Source organism: Nerophis ophidion, linkage group LG07 (genome assembly GCF_033978795.1).
Source record: "Nerophis ophidion isolate RoL-2023_Sa linkage group LG07, RoL_Noph_v1.0, whole genome shotgun sequence".
Taxonomy (NCBI): domain Eukaryota; kingdom Metazoa; phylum Chordata; class Actinopteri; order Syngnathiformes; family Syngnathidae; genus Nerophis; species Nerophis ophidion.
This window is the reverse complement of record NC_084617.1, coordinates 74,505,389-74,523,844: the sequence shown is the minus strand read 5'-3', so window position 1 is coordinate 74,523,844 and position 18,456 is coordinate 74,505,389. Positions and strand designations below refer to the sequence as shown.

The following is an 18,456-nucleotide window of genomic DNA, read 5'->3' as shown; positions in this document are numbered from 1 at the left end:
TCCTGCTGGCTCCGCTGTGAACGGGACTCTCGCTGCTGTGTCGGATCCGCTTTGGACTGGACTCTCGCGACTGTGTGGATCCATTATGGATTGAACTTTCACAGTATCATGTTAGACCCGCTCGACATCCATTGCTTTCCTCCTCTCCAAGGTTCTCACAGTCATCATTGTCACCGACGTCCCACTGGGTGTGAGTTTTCCTTGCCCTTATGTGGGCCTACCGAGGATGTCGTAGTGGTTTGAGTTGTGGTTTGTGTAGCCCTTAGAGACTCTAGTGATTTAGGGCTATATAAGTAAACATTGATTGGTTGATTGAATAACAAGCGGTAGAAAATGGATTGATGGATGGGCGAAAAAGGACAGATTCCAATTTTTTTATAAATACCTTTTTAAAACATTTTTTTTTAGTTGGGACTACCCGCGGGCCGGATTTTGGACGCTGTATCTGCCTAGGAGACCCAGTAACAAGCGGTAGAAAATGGATTGATGAATGGGCGAAAAAGGACAGATTAAAACAAATAATAATAATAAGAACAGATTTAAAAAATATATATATGTATATATATATATATTTTTTTTTTACTTGGTACCACCCGCGGGCCGTATCTGGCCCAACACAGATAGACGGACAACATTCACACACTAGGGACCATTTAGTGTTGTCAATCAACCTATCCCCAGGTGCATGTCTTTGGAGGTGGGAGGGGCCTATCCCCAGGTGCATGTCTTTGGAGGTGGGAGGGGCCTATCCCCAGGTGCATGTCTTTGGAGGTGGGAAGGGCCTATCCCCAGGTGCATGTCTTTGGAGGTGGGAGGGGCCTATCCCCAGGTGCATGTCTTTGGAGGTGGGAGGAAGCCGGAGTACCCGGCGGGAACCCACGCAGTCACGGGGAGAACATGCAAACTCCACACAGAGAGATCCCAAGCCTGGGATTGAACTCAGGACTACTCAAGACCTTCGTATTGTGAGGCACATGCACTAACCCCTGTTCCACGGTACTGGCGGAGAGAGTAAATATAAAACACCAAAATAATTGAAAATAAAATGCATTTCCTTATTTGAAGGTGTATTTATTGTCAAGCTGCTATAAAATGCTCCTTCTACCCTGTAAGCAAGTCACAGAGACAATGCTTTTGCAGGATTGTAAAATTTAAAGCTCGCAGACATAAGTCTGCAGTTGTTAAAAAAAACAAAAAAAAACAATTTAGTCTTTGGCAATCATTTAAATAGCTCTTAGATATAATTATATTCAATCGAAAATAAGAATTGCAAATCTGCTGTGCTACTACTGGTTACCATGACGACGTGGAGGGGGCCGTAGGACGGGGAAGGATGTTGAGCTGATAAGGATGCTGGAAGTGGTGAGGCACAATGTGAGTTTTCCTCGGTCACGTCTTCATGTGTGCAGCTTAAAATGGAAAGAGCTGCTGTGCCAGTTGTTTGTGTCGCAGTCCAGCATGGTGCGCTCTGTGAAAGTCACGTTGCTCTCCGCGTCAATCAGGATGATTGTGTTGGTCCTGGAAGAACAAACAGTATCAAAGGGAAGCCAAACAATCAAGAAAGGAACGGGGCTTGAAAACATAAATGTTTATCACTTGAATTGTTTAGTTTGTGCTAATGCTGGGCCTGAGCCTCCGCATCCATGCATTTTCTACAATTTATCCTGTTCAGTGTCACGGGGAACTTGAGCCTTTCCCAGTTGACTTCTGGAAAAAGACGGACTCCTCCCTGAACTGGTCTCCCGGTCAACCACATGCCATATACCATATTGCCTTGAATTGACGCCGGGTATATAGTATGCGCCTGCCTAGAATTACTGCCGGGTCAAACGCGTTTCGCAAAATATTATTTTTATTAGTGCATGTCTAGAATTTCCACAGGGTCAAACTCGTCACGTCACGAGTGACACTTCACCTGTCATCATTTTCAAAATGGAGGAGGCTGATTTCAATCATTTGAAATCGCATAAAGGGAAGAAGATTAAGAGCAAATCAGTAGGATTTAAGGTCCAAGCTAATGAATATGCTAAAAAGAACAGTAAGCAGCTATGTTTTATTAATATACCGTAGCTGCGTGTGTCAAATATGAGTCATTAAATGAGTCCCGCCTCCTGGTGGTAGAGGGCGCTAGTGATCCTTCTTGTGACTACTCGGCTGCAGAAGAAGTGACAACAAGCAGCGATCGTTTATTTTTTCCTCTCTCTTGCACTTTTAACATGGAGGATTACATATCTAAAATAAAACAGTTTTCTAAACTGGACTTTCAATCGAAGCAGGAGGTAATAAAGGAAGATCTCCATCGAGAAAGAGAGACTTTTAAAACTGAAGAAAGATAAGGAAGACTTCTATAAACAAGTTATCGATGCTTTTGATCAGAAGGAGCTGCGCATGGACTTCATTTATAAGTAAAGGTAAGACCATACTAACGTTTTTTTTTATTAAATGTGATTTTCATGATGGTATCCTTACATCACACTCAAATTTATAAGCGCAGGCCTAAATTTACCGCATGCCTTTGGTAAGCGCCGGAGTGAGAAGAGGTTTTAAATTAATTAGCGCCCCGGCGGCAATTCAAGGAAATACAGTACATACACATATAGTCAACCATTCACATCATCATTGGGGCTAAACCCACACCACCTACGGCTGAAGTCAAGGTGAGTCAACCACAAGACCCACCTAAAATCTGCTGGTAGTCGTGGTAACTGACCTTGTGCCATATTTAGGACTGCGAACACACACGGCTGACAGAGCCTGGACCAGGGACTTGCTGTAGCCGCCCGCAGCCTGGCTCTCCTGAGCTGGATCAGGACAATTCCTGTCGGCAACCACACACAGCACATGTGTTTTAAAGGTTATTTGTAGAGATGTCCGATAATATCGGACTGCCGACATTATCGGCCGATAAATGCTTTAAAATGTAATATCGGAAATTATCGGTACCGGTTTCAAAAAGTAAAATTGTGCACACGGACGTAAGGAGAAGTACAGAGCGCCAATAGAACTTAAAGGCCCAATCACATAATGTCAACAGCTTTTCACACACACAAGTGAATGCAAAGCATACTTGGTCAACAGCCATACAGGTCACACTGAAGGTGGCCGTATAAACAACTTTAACACTGTTACAGGGGCGGCGTGGCGCAGTGGTAGAGTGGCCGTGTGCAATCCGAGGGTCCCTGGTTCAAAACCCACCTAGTACCAACCTGGTCACGTCCGTTGTGTCCTGAGCAAAACACTTCACCCTTGCTCCTGATGGGCGCTGGTTAGAGCCTTGCATTGCAGCTCCCTCCCTCAGTGTGTGAATGTGTGTGTGAATGGGTAAATGTGGAAGTAGTGTCAAAGCGCTTTGAGTACCTTGAAGGTAGAAAAGCGCTATACAAGGACAACCCATTTAAATATGCGGCACACTGTGAACCCACACCGAACAAGAATGACAAACACATTTCGGGAGAACAACCGCACCGTAACACAACAGAACAAATACCCGGAACCCCTTGCAGCACTAACTCTTCCGGGATGCTACAATATACACCCCCTAACCCCCCAACCCAACTCAACCTCCTCATGCTCTCTCAGGAAGAGCATGTCCCAAATTCCAATCTGCTGTTTTGAGGCATGTTAAAAAAAATAATGCACTTTGTGACTTCAATAATAAATATGGCAGTGCCATGTTGGCATTTTTTTTCCCATAACTTGAGTTGATTTATTTTGGAAAACCTTGATACATTGTTTACTGCATCCAGTGGGAAATCACAACAAAATTAGGCATAACGTAGCCCGGAAGAGTTAGGGATGCATGGGATTCTGGGTATTTGTTCGGTGTCTATGGAAGCCACATACGACTCGTGGCTGGGCTGTGCTGGATTTTTGTACATGTTGTAGAGGGCGGTAAAGGCAGCGCCTTCATTGCACGCCCGTATTAGTGTTGAAGGGCGAAAATCAGCAGACATTTGAGAGAATGGTTGCTCTGAAATTAGGGAGTCTCCTGGAAAGTTTGGGAGGGTTGGCAAGTGTGATGCTGTCAAACAGCATCCATTTAAAACTTGGGGCCCCACTAACATTAAATTTTCATATTAAGGTGCGGGCCGTGAGTCTGAGACCCCTGGTCAATACATAGCACAAAGCAAAAAAAAAAACTATGTATGCAGTGTTATTTTATTTTAAATTTCAAAAGAGTTTTGTGGCTCCAATTGTTTTCTTTATTTTGTGAAACGGGTCAAAATGGCTCTTTGGGAGGTTAAGGTTGCCGACCCCGGACCTTTATATACAGTTGTGGAATGAACACATTATTATGCATAATTTTGTTGTGATGTAACAAGGTTTTCCAAAGTAAATCAACTCATGTTATGGGGAAAAAAAATGCCATCATGGCACTGCCATATTTATTATTCAAGTCACAAAGTGCGCAATTTTTTTTAACATGCCTCAAAACAGCAGCTTGGAATTTGGGACATGCTCTCCCTGAGAGAGCATGAGGAGGTTGAGGTGGGCGGGGTTGGGGGCGGTAAGGAGTAGCGGGGGGTGTATTGTGGGTATTTGTTAAGTTGTGTTTATGTTGTGTTAAGATGCGGTTGTTCACCCGAAATGTGTTTGTCATTCTTGTTTGGTGTGGGTTCACAGTGTGGCGCATATTTGTAACAGTGTTTAAGTTGTTTATATGGCCACCCTCAGTGTGACCTGTATGGCTGTTGACCAAGTATGACTTGCATTCACTTGTGTGTGTGAAAAGCCCTGTATGGTTGATGAACCCTAAGATTTTTTGTTAAAGGGGAACATTATCACAATTTCAAAAGGGTTAAAAACAATAAAAATGAGTTCATAGTGTCTTGTTGTATTTTTTGAAGTTTTTTTCAAAATTTTACCGGTCTCGGAATATCCCTAAATAAAGCTTTAAAGTGCCTTATTTTCACTATCTTCGAAACAACTATCCATTTCCCTGTGACGTCACACAGTGCTGCCAATGTAAACAAACAATGGGAATACCACAGCAAGATATAGCGACATTAGCTCGGATTCAAACTCGGATTTCAACGACTTAAGCGATTCAACAGATTACGCATGTATTGAAACAGATGGTTGGAGTATGAAAATATTGAAGAAGAAACTGAAGCTATTGAGCGAATAGCTATTGACGCTATTCATAGCCATAGCATGGCCGAATAGCTGCGTTAGCATCACCGGTAAAATGTGCGGACCAAACGATCAGGACTTTCGCATCTTTTGACACTGGAGCAACTTAAATCCGTCGATTGGTAAGTGTTTGTTTCGCATTAAATGTGGGTGGAAGGAAACGTAATATAGTTGCAAATGCATCTACAGGTTATCCATACATCTCTGTGCCATGTCTGCTTTAGCACCGCCGGTAAATAGCATGTTAGCATCGATTAGCTGTCCAACAACATCAACAAAACTCACCTTTGTGATTTCGTTGACTATCGTTGCAAATGCATCTGCAGGTTATCCATACATCTCTGTGCCATGTCTGTCTTAGCATCGCCGGTCAAATGTGGAGACACTCTGGCACATTCAATGGGGGTCTGGCGGCAGACACTTTGGCATCTTCGGGCCAGTGGTGCAACTTGAATCCCTCCCTGTTAGTGTTGTTACACCCTCCGACAACACACCGTCGAGGCATGATGTCTCCAAGGTTCCAAAAAATAGTCAAAAAAACGGAAAATAACAGAGCTGAGACCCGGTGTTTGTAATGTGTTGAAAATGAAAATGGCGGGTGTGTTACCTCGGCGATGTCACATTCTGACGTCATCGCCTCCAGCGCGATAAACAGAAAGGCGTTTAATTCGCCAAAATTCACCCATTTAGAGTTCGGAAATCGGTTAAAAAAATAGATGGTCTTTTTTCTGCACCATCAAGGTATATATTGACGCTTACATAGGTCTGCTGATAATGTTCCCCTTTAAACAAACTTAATACAAGATACAACTCTCATGAATAGTAATTTTTCATTGAGATATAAGAAGTTGTTTGTAGGCAATGGAAAATACTACTTTTGAGCATCACAAGTTTGTTATGAAAACACACAACTTCACAATACTAGTAAGTATGGCTAATGATAATTTTAAATTAAAATTCTGTATCACTTTTACATTTTTAAAGCTTAAATATATTGTCTAATTTCAAGAAGTCTTACATAGGTCTGCTGATAATGTTCCCCTTTAAGATAAAGCCAATAATGACATTTTTTGTGGTACCCTTTATTCAGAAAAGTACCGAAAAGTATCGAAATACATTTTGGTATCGGGACAACACTACTCTAGGGTAGAAGATGCTGGTTCTCCGGAATATACGAAATAAGAATAATAGTGAAGTCCGCCCCCTGTTCCTTAGCTTTCTGGGAAAGTGGCCTTTAAAACAATCTAATTGAATATCTCTGGTATACAATATCTTTGGATCATGGCTTATCTTTATATACTGTATTTGATCACATTTTTTGAAAGAGATTGAGGGTCTCCACTTACAGTTCTTCATTATTCAGTACACCCAGGAGCTCCTGCACCAGTCCTTCGCAGGACAGTGACTGGTTGTTGACGACGCTGGTGAAGTGGCGCTTTCCTTGCAGCAGTTTCTTCCACGGGGTGTCCAGCAGGGAATTACTCAAGCTGTAGATTCCTGCCGGGTGACAAATGCAAAATCTGATGCAAAAAATAAAATGCATCGAATAAACACTTGGAAAAGAAAAAAAGGCAAATAAATGTAAGGTAAGAGCAAAATGGTTTCTGCAGTGGGGGAAAAAAAAAAAGAGAAGAAGCCGGACCTGGTTTTAGATGGATAGGTTCAGTGCTGCCTCTGTTTCCATAGTAACACAGATGATCCTGCTTGGCTCTACACGGGACATAGTCAGATAAAATAAAAAAAAAAGACATTGTACTCACTGTATTCATGATAAGAGTTGAAGAAAGTTTGCTGTGAAAAACAGAACATTTCCAATAACGAAACAAATACACAAAGATTATGCGAAAAATATTCCCTGAATGGCAAATATCGCCATGTCGTGAAAGACAAAATGTGTGCCTCTAGTTTTTTATTATTCTGTCTTTGACGAGGCTTTTGGCCAAAAGTTTGCCCCGGGTTTTGCCAAACATTGCACGTAACAAACCAGTCTGTTACGTGTCTGATGTGATGTGTGATTAGTTTTTATTGTATTACAAATGTTTTTAGTTTTTAGCTTTATGATGATTTGTATGTTGTATATATTTTATGTATTTGTACCTCGTTTTTACTGTTGAACCTTGTTTTTAATGACTACTGCTGCAAACCAAATTGCCCCTCGGGGACAATAAAGATTTTCTAAGTCTAAGTCTGTTTGCAGGTGTATTATCCAGCAGAATCAACTGCCATTACAAAGAAACAAACACGGGTGACCCATTTTTATTGTAGTACAAATGCAAAAAAGGCCACCATGGGGCCAATGAAAGTAGCGAGTGTTGGCACTTTGACAAAGAAGGTACGCCAACAAGAGTCTTCAATAACAGCGAAAAGTGAAGTCCATAGACCCACTATGGACTGGACTTTCACAATATTATGTTAGACCCACTATGGACCGGACTCTCACTATTATGTTAGATCCACTATGGACTGGACTTTCACAATATTATGTTAGACCCACTATGGACCGGACTCTCACTATTATGTTAGATCCACTATGGTCTGGACTTTCACTATTATGTTAGATCCACTATGGTCTGGACTTTCACAATATTATGTTAGACCCACTAGGGACTGGACTCTCACTATTATGTTGGATCCACTATGGACTGGACTTTCACAATATTATGTTAGACCCACTATGGACCGGATTCTCACTATTATGTTAGATCCACTATGGACCGGACTTTCACAATATTATGTTAGACCCACTATGGACCGGACTCTCACTATTATGTTAGATCCACTATGGTCTGGACTTTCACAATATTATGTTAGATCCACTATGGACTGGACTCTCACTATTATGTTAGAGCCACTATGGTCTGGACTTTCACAATATTATGTTAGACCCACTATGGACTGGACTCTCACTATTATGTTAGATCCACTATGGACTGGACTCCCACTATTATGTTAGATCCACTATGGACTGGACTTTCACAATATTATGTTAGACCCACTATGGACCGGACTCTCACTATTATGTTAGATCCACTATGGACTGGACTTTCACTATATTATGTTAGACCCACTATGGACTGGACTCTCACTATTATGTTAGATCCACTATGGACTGGACTCCCACTATTATGTTAGACCCACTATGGACTGGACTCTCACTATTATGTTAGATCCACTATGGACTGGACTCTCACTATTATGTTAGATCCACTATGGACTGGACTCTCACTATTATGTTAGATCCACTATGGTCTGGACTTTCACACTATTATGTTAGATCCACTATGGTCTGGACATTCACAATATTATCTTAGACCCACTATGGACTGGACTCTCACTATTATGTTAGATCCACTATGGACTGGACTCTCACTATTATGTTGGATCCACTATGGACTGGACTCTCACTATTATGTTAGATCCACTATGGACCGGACTCTCACTATTATGTTAGATCCACTATGGTCTGGACTTTCACAATAATATCTTAGACCCACTATGGACTGGACTCTCACTATTATGTTAGATCCACTATGGACTGGACTCTCACTATTATGTTAGATCCACTATGGACCGGACTCTCACTATTATGTTAGATCCACTATGGTCTGGACTTTCACAATATTATGTTAGATCCACTATGGACTGGACTCTCACTATTATGTTAGATCCACTATGGTCTGGACTTTCACAATATTATCTTAGACCCACTATGGACTGGACTCTCACTATTATGTTAGATCCACTATGGACTGGACTCTCACTATTATGTTGGATCCACTATGGACTGGACTCTCACTATTATGTTGGATCCACTATGGACTGGACTCTCACTATTATGTTAGATCCACTATGGACTGGACTCTCACTATTATGTTAGATCCACTATGGACTGGACTCTCACTATTATGTTAGATCCACTATGGACCGGACTCTCACTATTATGTTAGATCCACTATGGTCTGGACTTTCACAATAATATCTTAGACCCACTATGGACTGGACTCTCACTATTATGTTAGATCCACTATGGACTGGACTCTCACTATTATGTTAGATCCACTATGGACCGGACTCTCACTATTATGTTAGATCCACTATGGTCTGGACTTTCACAATATTATGTTAGATCCACTATGGACTGGACTTTCACAACATTATGTTAGATCCACTATGGACTGGACTTCCACTATTATGTTAGATCCACTATGGACTGGACTCTCACTATTATGTTAGATCCACTATGGACCGGACTCTCACTATTATGTTAGATCCACTATGATCTGGACTTTCACAATATTATCTTAGACCCACTATGGACCGGACTCTCACTATTATGTTGGATCCACTATGGTCTGGACTTTCACAATATTATCTTAGACCCACTATGGACTGGACTCTCACTATTATGTTAGACCCACTATGGACTGGACTCTCACTATTATGTTAGATCCACTATGGTCTGGACTTTCACAATATTATCTTAGACCAACTATGGATTGGACTCTCACTATTATGTTAGATCCACTATGGACTGGACTCTCACTATTATGTTAGATCCACTATGGTCTGGACTTTCACAATATTATCTTAGACCAACTATGGATTGGACTCTCACTATTATGTTAGATCCACTATGGACTGGACTCTCACTACTATGTTAGATCCACTATGGACTGGACTCTTACTATTATGTTGATCCACTATGGACTGGACTTTCACAATATCATGTTCAACCCACTCAAGGTCCATTGCTTTCGGTCTCCCCTAGAGGGAAGGGAGGACTGGGTTGGGTGGGGGTTGCCCACATATGCGGTCCTCTCCAAGGTTTCTCATAGTTGTTCACATCGACATCCCACTGGGGTGAGTTTTTCCTTGCCCTTATGTGGGCTCTGTACTGCGGATGTCGTTGTGGCTTGTGCAGCCCTTTGAGACACTTGTGATTCAGGGTTATATAAATAAACATTGATTGTTTGATTGAAGATATTTATTAAATTGTCTTGGCTGCCTAAAACTATTTAATGAGCTCGTTAGATCTGTGTACAATGTCCTGAGTTAAAGAGAACATATTGTCTGGCAGCAACTGTGATCTTTCTCAAAATCAATACGTGTTGATTTAGCTAATGCTAATCTGGACATTCATTCTAACTGGGTGTTGATTGAAAAAAGAAAAAAAAAAAGAAATAAAAAAGCTTCTGCTTATGAAACCAGGAGTAAGACTTTTCTACATTTGAAGTTTCTTTGAGCACGCGGGAGGTACGGATTTTAGGTTTCGGTGAATGAACAGCAGGGGGTCGAAGCCACAGCCAGGGGGGAAAAAAACACGGTCTTTTTTATATCTGTGAGGGAAGTAATCTGCATGCTGGCAGGGACACGCTAATGAAGAGTCCTCACGACTAAAGCAGCGGAGCAGTTTCCTAATGGCCAGCTCTTATTTGGTTTTCTACAGTAACACTAAACCAGGGGTCTCAAACACGTGGCCCGCGAGCCAATTGCGGTCCCAAGATGTTATTTTGCGGCCCTCAGCTTAATATGAATGGCGACTGACAGCGTTGTGTGCGTAGCTGAAGGAAATATACCAATCACGGTGTGGTATATGGCTCTCGAGGGCCGAACATTGACGTCACTTGCGTGATGCAAGCAGAGGAACGTTTTGCCGCTTTTCCACTAGACCCGTACGTGCTCTTCCTCCCTCTGTCCCTCGCTTGCTCGCTCTCTCTGTCACTTTGTGTTCCTCTCTCTATCGCTCCCTCCCCTGGCGCCGCTGTAAACAGTCCGGGCCGGGGAGACGAGCGGTCCAGTAGCTTCCGAAGCACTCCGCCGAAGGACCGAGCGACAATATAAAACTGTGGTGCAATTGACCCCAGCGCTGGTACTTCGACAGAGAGTCGCCGGGCGAATCGGACGTGTAACATGTTAGACGTGATATTAGCCCGTTCGGGGCTAATTGTGCTATAGTAGCTGTAAACTCCACAGCGAGCCCCCCCCTCCCGTTGGCTCCAAACAGAGACGATTTTTGTTATTTGGGTCCAAAATGGCTCGTTCAACGTTCTGGGTTGCCTACCCCTGCGTTAGTGGAAAAGCGGCAAATGAGTGAAAGCGACAGAAACGTTGCCATGGAGACGAGGGTTTTCTTACGTGCCTGGCTGCAGTCACACCGCGACACCTGTCCGTCGGTAATAACAGTCCCCGATAACCTGGACCAATTCAAGCCGTTGTTTGTTTTCTTTATTGTTTAATTTGCATTGCCTCACATTACTTAATTCTCATTTTGTTCATTTATATTTTGATTTTATTTTGTGTTGAAAATAAAAATAGACATTTAAAAAATATAAAAAATAAGGCGTTGAGGGGATCTGGTTTGGTGACCGCAGGATTAGGTCTCTGCTTTTTGCAGATGATGTGGTCCTGATGGCTTCATCTGACCGGGATCTTCAGCTCTCACTGGATCGGTTTGCAGCCGAGTGTGAAGCGACCGGAATGAGAATCAGCACCTCCAAGTCCGAGTCCATGGTTCTCGCCCGGAAAAGGGTGGAATGCCACCTCCGGGTTGGGGGGGAGACCATGCCCCAAGTGGAGGAGTTCAAGTACCTGGGAGTCTAGTTCACGAGTGAGGGAAGAGTGGATCGTGAGATTGACAGGCGGATCGGTGCGGCGTCTTCAGTAATGCGGACGTTGTAGCGATCCGTTGTGGTGAAGAAGGAGCTGAGCCGGAAGGCAAAGCTCTCAATTTACCAGTCGATCTACGTTCCCATCCTCACCTATGGTCATGAGCTTTGGGTCATGACCGAAAGGATAAGATCACGGGTACAAGCGGCCCAAATGAGTTTTCTCCGTTGGGTGGCGGGTCTCTCCCTTAGAGATAGGGTGAGAAGCTCTGCCATCCGGGAGGAACTCAAAGTAAAGCCGCTGCTCCTCCACATGGAGAGGAGCCAGATGAGGTGGTTCGGGCATCTGGTCAGGATGCCACCTGAACGTCTCCCTAGGGAGGTGTTTAGGGCACGTCCAACCGGTAGGAGGCCACGGGGAAGACCCAGGACACGTTGGGAAGACTATGTCTCCCGGCTGGCCTGGGAACGCCTCGGGATCCCCCGGGAAGAGCTAGACGAAGTGGCTGGGGAGAGGGAAGTCTGGGTTTCTCTGCTTAGGTTGTTGCCCTTCGCGACCCGACCTCGGATAAGCGGAAGAAGATGGATTTAAAAATATTTTTTTAAAGAAATATTTTTTGCGGCCCAGCCTCACCCAGTTTCAGCATCCAGTGGCCCCCAGGTAAATTAAGTTTGAGACCCCTGCACTAAACGGTGATCATGTAGGTGGGGTTTAAACCTTTTTTTTTTTTTTACATTTACACATTTTTTTAAGATCACCTACACATCACTAAAGTTTAAGTATCTGATAAAAAAAAAAGCCCCAAAAAAAAGCTTCGTAACGAGCAAGATATGGTTTTTTATTCACATTTAAAAGGGGTGGTTTGTAACCTTTATGCGGATGCATAGAGGGCGCTAACTTCCCAATGTATTTGGACATCAACGTATCAAAACACGAATTGGTATGTCAGACTTAGCCCTGTCTTGGTTTAACTCTTATCTTACTGATAGGATGCAGTGTGTCTCCCATAACAATGTGACCTCGGACTACGTTAAGGTAACGTGTGGAGTTCCCCAGGGTTCGGTCCTTGGCCCTGCACTCTTCAGCATCTACATGCTGCCGCTAGGTGACATCATACGCAAATACGGTGTTAGCTTTCACTGTTATGCTGATGACACCCAACTCTACATGCCCCTAAAGCTGACCAACACGCCGGATTGTAGTCAGCTGGAGGCGTGTCTTAATGAAATTAAACAATGGATGTCCGCTAAGAAAAGGGAAATGCTGATTATCGGTCCTGCTAGACACCGACCTCTATTTAATAATACCACCTTAACATTTGGCAACCAAACAATTACACAAGGCGACTCGGTAAAGAATCTGGGTATTATCTTCCACCCAACTCTCTCCTTTGAGTCACACATCATGAGTGTTACTAAAACGGCCTTCTTTCATCTCCATAATATCGCTAAAATTTGTTCCATTTTGTCCACCAGCGACGCTGAGATCATTATTCATGCGTTTGTTACGTCTTGTCTCGATTACTAATGGTAAGAAGTATTTTATTTATTGTTGGTTAGCTTCAGAATAACAACGTTATTAAAAAGAATAAGAGACCTATTATACACAAAAAATGTTGGTCTCACTTAAAAATGCATGGATCTAGTTGTATTCAGTCTTGAATAAAATATTATATAGCTCTCATGGAAATACTTTTTAAAATATTTGGCTTGTATGGCTCTCTCGGCCAAAAAGGTTCCCGACCCCTGCTGTAACATATTATTTTCGGGTCTCCCCATGTCTAGCATTAAAAGATTACAGTTGGTACAAAATGCGGCTGCTAGACTTCTGACAAGAACAAGAAAGTTTGATCATATTACGCCTGTACTGTATATACCTTTATATACATATATACATACATATATACCTATACTGTATATACCTTTATATACATACAGTATATACATACATATATACCTATACTGTATATACCTTTATATACACCTTTATATACTTATAAACATACCTATACTGTATATACCTTTATATACTTATAAACATACCTATACTGCACCGTATTTTTCGGACTATAAGTCGCAGTTTTTTTCATAGTTTGGGTGCGACTTATACTCAGGAGCGACTTATGTGTGAAATTATTAACACATTACCGTAAAATATCAAAATATATTATTTTGCTCATTCACGTAAGAGACTAGACGTATGAGATTTCATCGGATTTAGCGATTAGGAGTGACAGATTGTTCTGGTAAACCGTTGGCTATTTATTTATGCGTCATATAACGTACACTTATTCAGCCTGTTGTTCACTATTCTTTATTTATTTTACTTATACTCTGAAAAATACGGTACATACCTTTATATACTTATAAACATACCTATAATGTAAATACCTTTATATACATACAAACATACCTATACTGGCTCACCTGCACTGACTTCCTGTGCACTTAATGTGACTTTAAAGATTTACTACTTACAGTACGTATAAAATACTACACGGTCTAGCTCTAGCCCAGGGGTGTCAAACTCAAATACAGAGTGGGCCAAAATGTAAAACTGAACAAAGCCGCGGGCCGAGGTTGAACAAATTAACCTTTTAATAGGGACCCAAACAAGTTTTGCATTGAATATTGAACAAGCAAGGCTTAAATAGGGCAACGCGGTTGACAGGGGTTAGTGCATCTGCCTCACAATACAAAGGTTCTGAGTAATCCTGGCTCAATCCCGGGCTCGGGATCTTTGTGTGGAGTTTGCATGTTCTCCCTGTGACTGCGTGGGTTCCCTCCGGGTACTCAGGCTTCCTCCCATGGAACAGGCAGAGCTTATAAAACGTAATAGTGCAAAATCAACTTTCAAAAAACAAACGAAAAAACATCAGGGGTATATTAAATAAAATGTTATTTAAAAAATTAATGCCTCTTTTCTATTTGCAGCCTTCTGAGGTAAATATCAACATTAACTTTTTCCACAGGCTAACAAATTAGAAAATAAAATAAAAATGAGGTGGGCGGGGTTTGGTGGTAGCGGGGGGTGTATATTGTAGCGTTCCGGGAGAGTTAGTGCTGCAAGGGGTTCTGGGTATTTGTTCTGTGGTGTTTATGTTGTGTTACGGTGCGGGTGTTCTCCCGAAATATATTTTGTCATTCTTGTTTGGTGTGGGTTCACAGTGTGGCGCATATTTGTAACAATGTTAAAGTTGTTCATACGGCCACCCTCAGTGTGACCTGTATGGCTGTTGACCAAGTATGTGTGTGTTGACCAAGTATGTGTGTGTGACTTGGCCAGCACGCTGTTTATATGGAGGAAAAGAGGACGTGACGACATGTTGTAGAGGACGCTAAAGGCAGTGCCTTTAAGGCACGCTCCCAATATTGTTGTCCGGGTGGAAATCGGGAGAATGGTTGCCCAGGGAGATTTTCGGGAAGGTTCACTAAACTTCGGAAGTCTCCCGGGAAAATCGGGTGGGTTGGCAAGTATGAATATTCGCTGTGAATGTGGTGTTACTGGCGGGCCAGCTCTAATGTTAATTTGATATTGCCTCGAGGGCCAAATGAAATTAAACGGCGGGCCAAATTTGGCCCGCGGGCCAGAGTTTGACATCCGTGCTCTAGCCTATCTTGCCGATTGCATTGTACCATATGTCCCGGTTGTAGAGCGTTTTCTATTGGGGCTCCAGTACTCAGGAATGCCCTCCCGGTAACTGTTAAGAGAAGTTACCTCAGTAGAAGCATTTAAGTCCCATCTTAAAACTCATTTCTATACTTTAGCCTTTACATAGACCCCCCTTTTAGACCAGTTGATCTGACCTCTCTTTTATGTTCTCCCCCCCTGTCCAATAAACGAAATAATTTCGGTTGTGCTAACCGACCTCGAAGCTATTTTATTTGGTACATGGTGAAATGATAAGTGTGACCGGTAGATGGCAGTCACACATAAGAGATATGTGTCGACTGCAATATGACTCGAGAAAACAACACCAACATTTTATATGTTCCATTGAAAATATAGAACATTACATTACGGCGCTCGAAAATCGATCAAAATGTTTGGTAAGCTATGAAGTTGCACCGCTTGATGGATAGTACTGTGCTTCAACATAGGAGTATTATTGTAGTGTGTTTATAAAGTAAGACATTATCTGCCGTTTTGTTTCGCAATTTCTGCTCAATACATAATAATAATGATACTCTTACCTAAGGACAAAAGAAGACCTAGTCCTCTTAATTTGTACAACAACAATACATTTCTTAAACAACATTAATACAAATAGACAAACATCTTACTTCAAAGAAAAGAGCTTGCAGCCCCTGATGGTAAGAAACTGAAACGCCCAAGTCAACATTATTCTGATTTTGTAAAGTAATTCTTGGGCTCCTGTGTTCTCTACTATTTATTGTTCTTTTAGCACAAATGCATCTTTGATAGGTTAGAATGTGAAAATATCTAAATCATCACAGTTTTTCCAATAAACACACAAATCTACAAGTCTCTGGGTATGAGGTTATATCAGGGGTAGGGAACCTATGGCTCTAGAGCCAGATGTGGCTCTTTTGATGACTGCATCAGCCTCTCAGATTAATCTTATTTTACATTGCATAACACAATAAGTAATGAATAATTCCACTGGTAATCAGTGTTAAAAATAACGTTCAAAATGTAAAAAATTTTTATCCCTCCATCCGTTTTCTACCGCAGTGTTTTTCAACCTTTTTTGAGCCAAGGCACATTTTTTTGCGTTTAAAAAATCCGGAGGCACACCACCAGCAGAAATGTATTAAAAACGAAACTCAGTTGACAGTAAAAAGTCGTTGTCACAATTGTTGGATACGACTTTAAACCATAACCAAGCATGCATCAATATAGCTCTTGTCTCAAAGTAGATGTACTGTCACCACCTGTCACATCACACCGTGACTTATTTTGAGTGGTTTGCTGTTTTCCTGTGTGTAGTGTTTCAGTTCTTGTCTTGTGCTCCTATTTTGGTTGCTTTTTCTCTTTTTTTGGGTATTTTCCTGTAGCAGTTTCATGTCTTCCTTTGAGCGCTACTTCCCGCATCTACTTTGTTTTAGCAATCAAGAACATTTCAGTCGTTATTATCCTTCTTGGTGGGGACATTGTCGATTGTCAAGTCATGTTCGGATGTACATTGTTTTTGCTCCACAGTAAGTCTTTGCTGTCGTCCAGCATTCTGTTTTTTTGTTTACTTTGTAGCCAGTTCATTTTTAGTTTTGCTCTGCATAGCCTTCCCTAAGCTTTAATGCCTTTTCTTAGTGGCACTCACCTTTTGTTTATTTATGTTTTAAGCATTAGACACCTTCTTTTTTTTACCTGCACCCTGCCTCCCGCTGTTTCCGACATCTACAAAGCAATTAGCTCTAGACAGTACCGACCACTCAACAACACCACATCATTTTCAGACTGTAAATTACTGGTTTGCAAAAAACTATTTTAACCCATAAAGGTGAAATTAGATAATCTCCCAAGGCACACCAAACTGTATCTCACGGCACAGTGGTTGAAAAAGACTGTTCTACTGCACCTGTTCAAGAAGTCAAGAATGGTAAGAAGTATTTTATTCATTATTAGTTAGCTTCAGAATAAAAATGTTATTAAAAAGAATAACATACGTGTTCTACCCTAATGTTGGTTTTACATAAAAATGCACACATTTAGTTGTATTCTGTGTTTAAAAAACATTATATGGCTCTCACGGAAATACATTTTTAAATATTTGGCTTCCATGGCTCTCTCAGCCAAAAAGGTTCCCGACCCCTGGGTTATATGATTCCTCTTTAATACATTGTGTTTACTTGTAAATGCATTGAACATGCAGTCTTTACTCCAGAGATCGCCAAAGAGATATTCATTTCAAATCACTCCGGTCTGGGTATTCACTTAAAAGTCAGTGTGACATAAAGGGGGATCAGAACCTAACGTTATTGCAAAATGAGATGAGATGTCGGTTATGCCTACAGCACATCAAGCGGAGCATAGCGCAGATAAGATCCAAAATATGCATGGAATACATGGCATTAACTCCCCTGAGGCCAGCCTCAGTGTTCAGGAAAAGCAAAGGCTGTCAGTGAATAAATCACTTGCATGTAGGACTTGGGAGAGGAAAAAATACTAATCAAGGCCGTGTTGGCTTAACAAGCAAGACAATCAACCCCGAGCTTTTGATTAGTCATCGCCAGACTGAACAGCTGCGTCGAAAGGGTTGTAAATGAAGACTTTGTATCTCAATGAGGGAGACCAGACACTTTTTAAAGATAGGAAAAAAACAAGGAGTGTCTTAAAACTAACATTTAATGCTGTTCTCTAAAGTAGCCTGTTATGAATCACATCTCCAACTGTACTGCCTGTCTCTATATTGAAACAAATTTCCCCCACTTTTTCTATACAGTCTCGGTTATCAGTTTTAATATCAGTTCAATCAATGTTTGTCCATCCATCCATTTTCGACCGCTCGTCTCTCTCGGGGTGGCAGGCGGTGCTGGAGCCTATCCCAGCTGCATTTGGGCCGAAGGCCGGGTACACCCTGGAGAAGCTGCCACCTCATCACAGGGCCAACACAGATAGACAGACAACATTCACACACGAGGGCCAAAGAATCCAGCATGGACACACAGAGAAGACAAGTCACTGCTTAGTCTTCTCGAAGAAAAACAACTTCTTATTCTACGATTTGACTCCCTCGAATGGCCTCGATGCGATCAG

At 41.9% G+C, this 18,456-nt stretch overlaps 1 protein-coding gene across 3 annotated transcripts in view; it reads right to left on the bottom strand.

Annotated features, from left to right (window-relative positions):
- Nucleotides 1–1,050: 1,050 nt before the first annotated feature.
- Nucleotides 1,051–18,456, bottom strand: part of tango2 (transport and golgi organization 2 homolog (Drosophila)) — a 42,126-nt gene continuing 24,720 nt past the window's right edge. For 2 of the 3 annotated variants that reach the window (XM_061907100.1, XM_061907101.1), the window contains 4 exons: nt 6,777–6,843; nt 6,480–6,634; nt 2,711–2,818; nt 1,051–1,518 (listed from right to left, as the gene is read on the bottom strand). In XM_061907100.1, coding sequence (XP_061763084.1) covers nt 1,398–1,518; nt 2,711–2,818; nt 6,480–6,634; nt 6,777–6,843 — 451 coding nt within the window. In that variant the 3' untranslated portion in view covers nt 1,051–1,397. Of the gene's footprint in view, nt 1,519–2,710; nt 2,819–6,479; nt 6,635–6,775; nt 6,844–18,456 lie in introns of all 3 variants that reach the window. The other variant, XM_061907102.1, reaches the window with a different exon arrangement.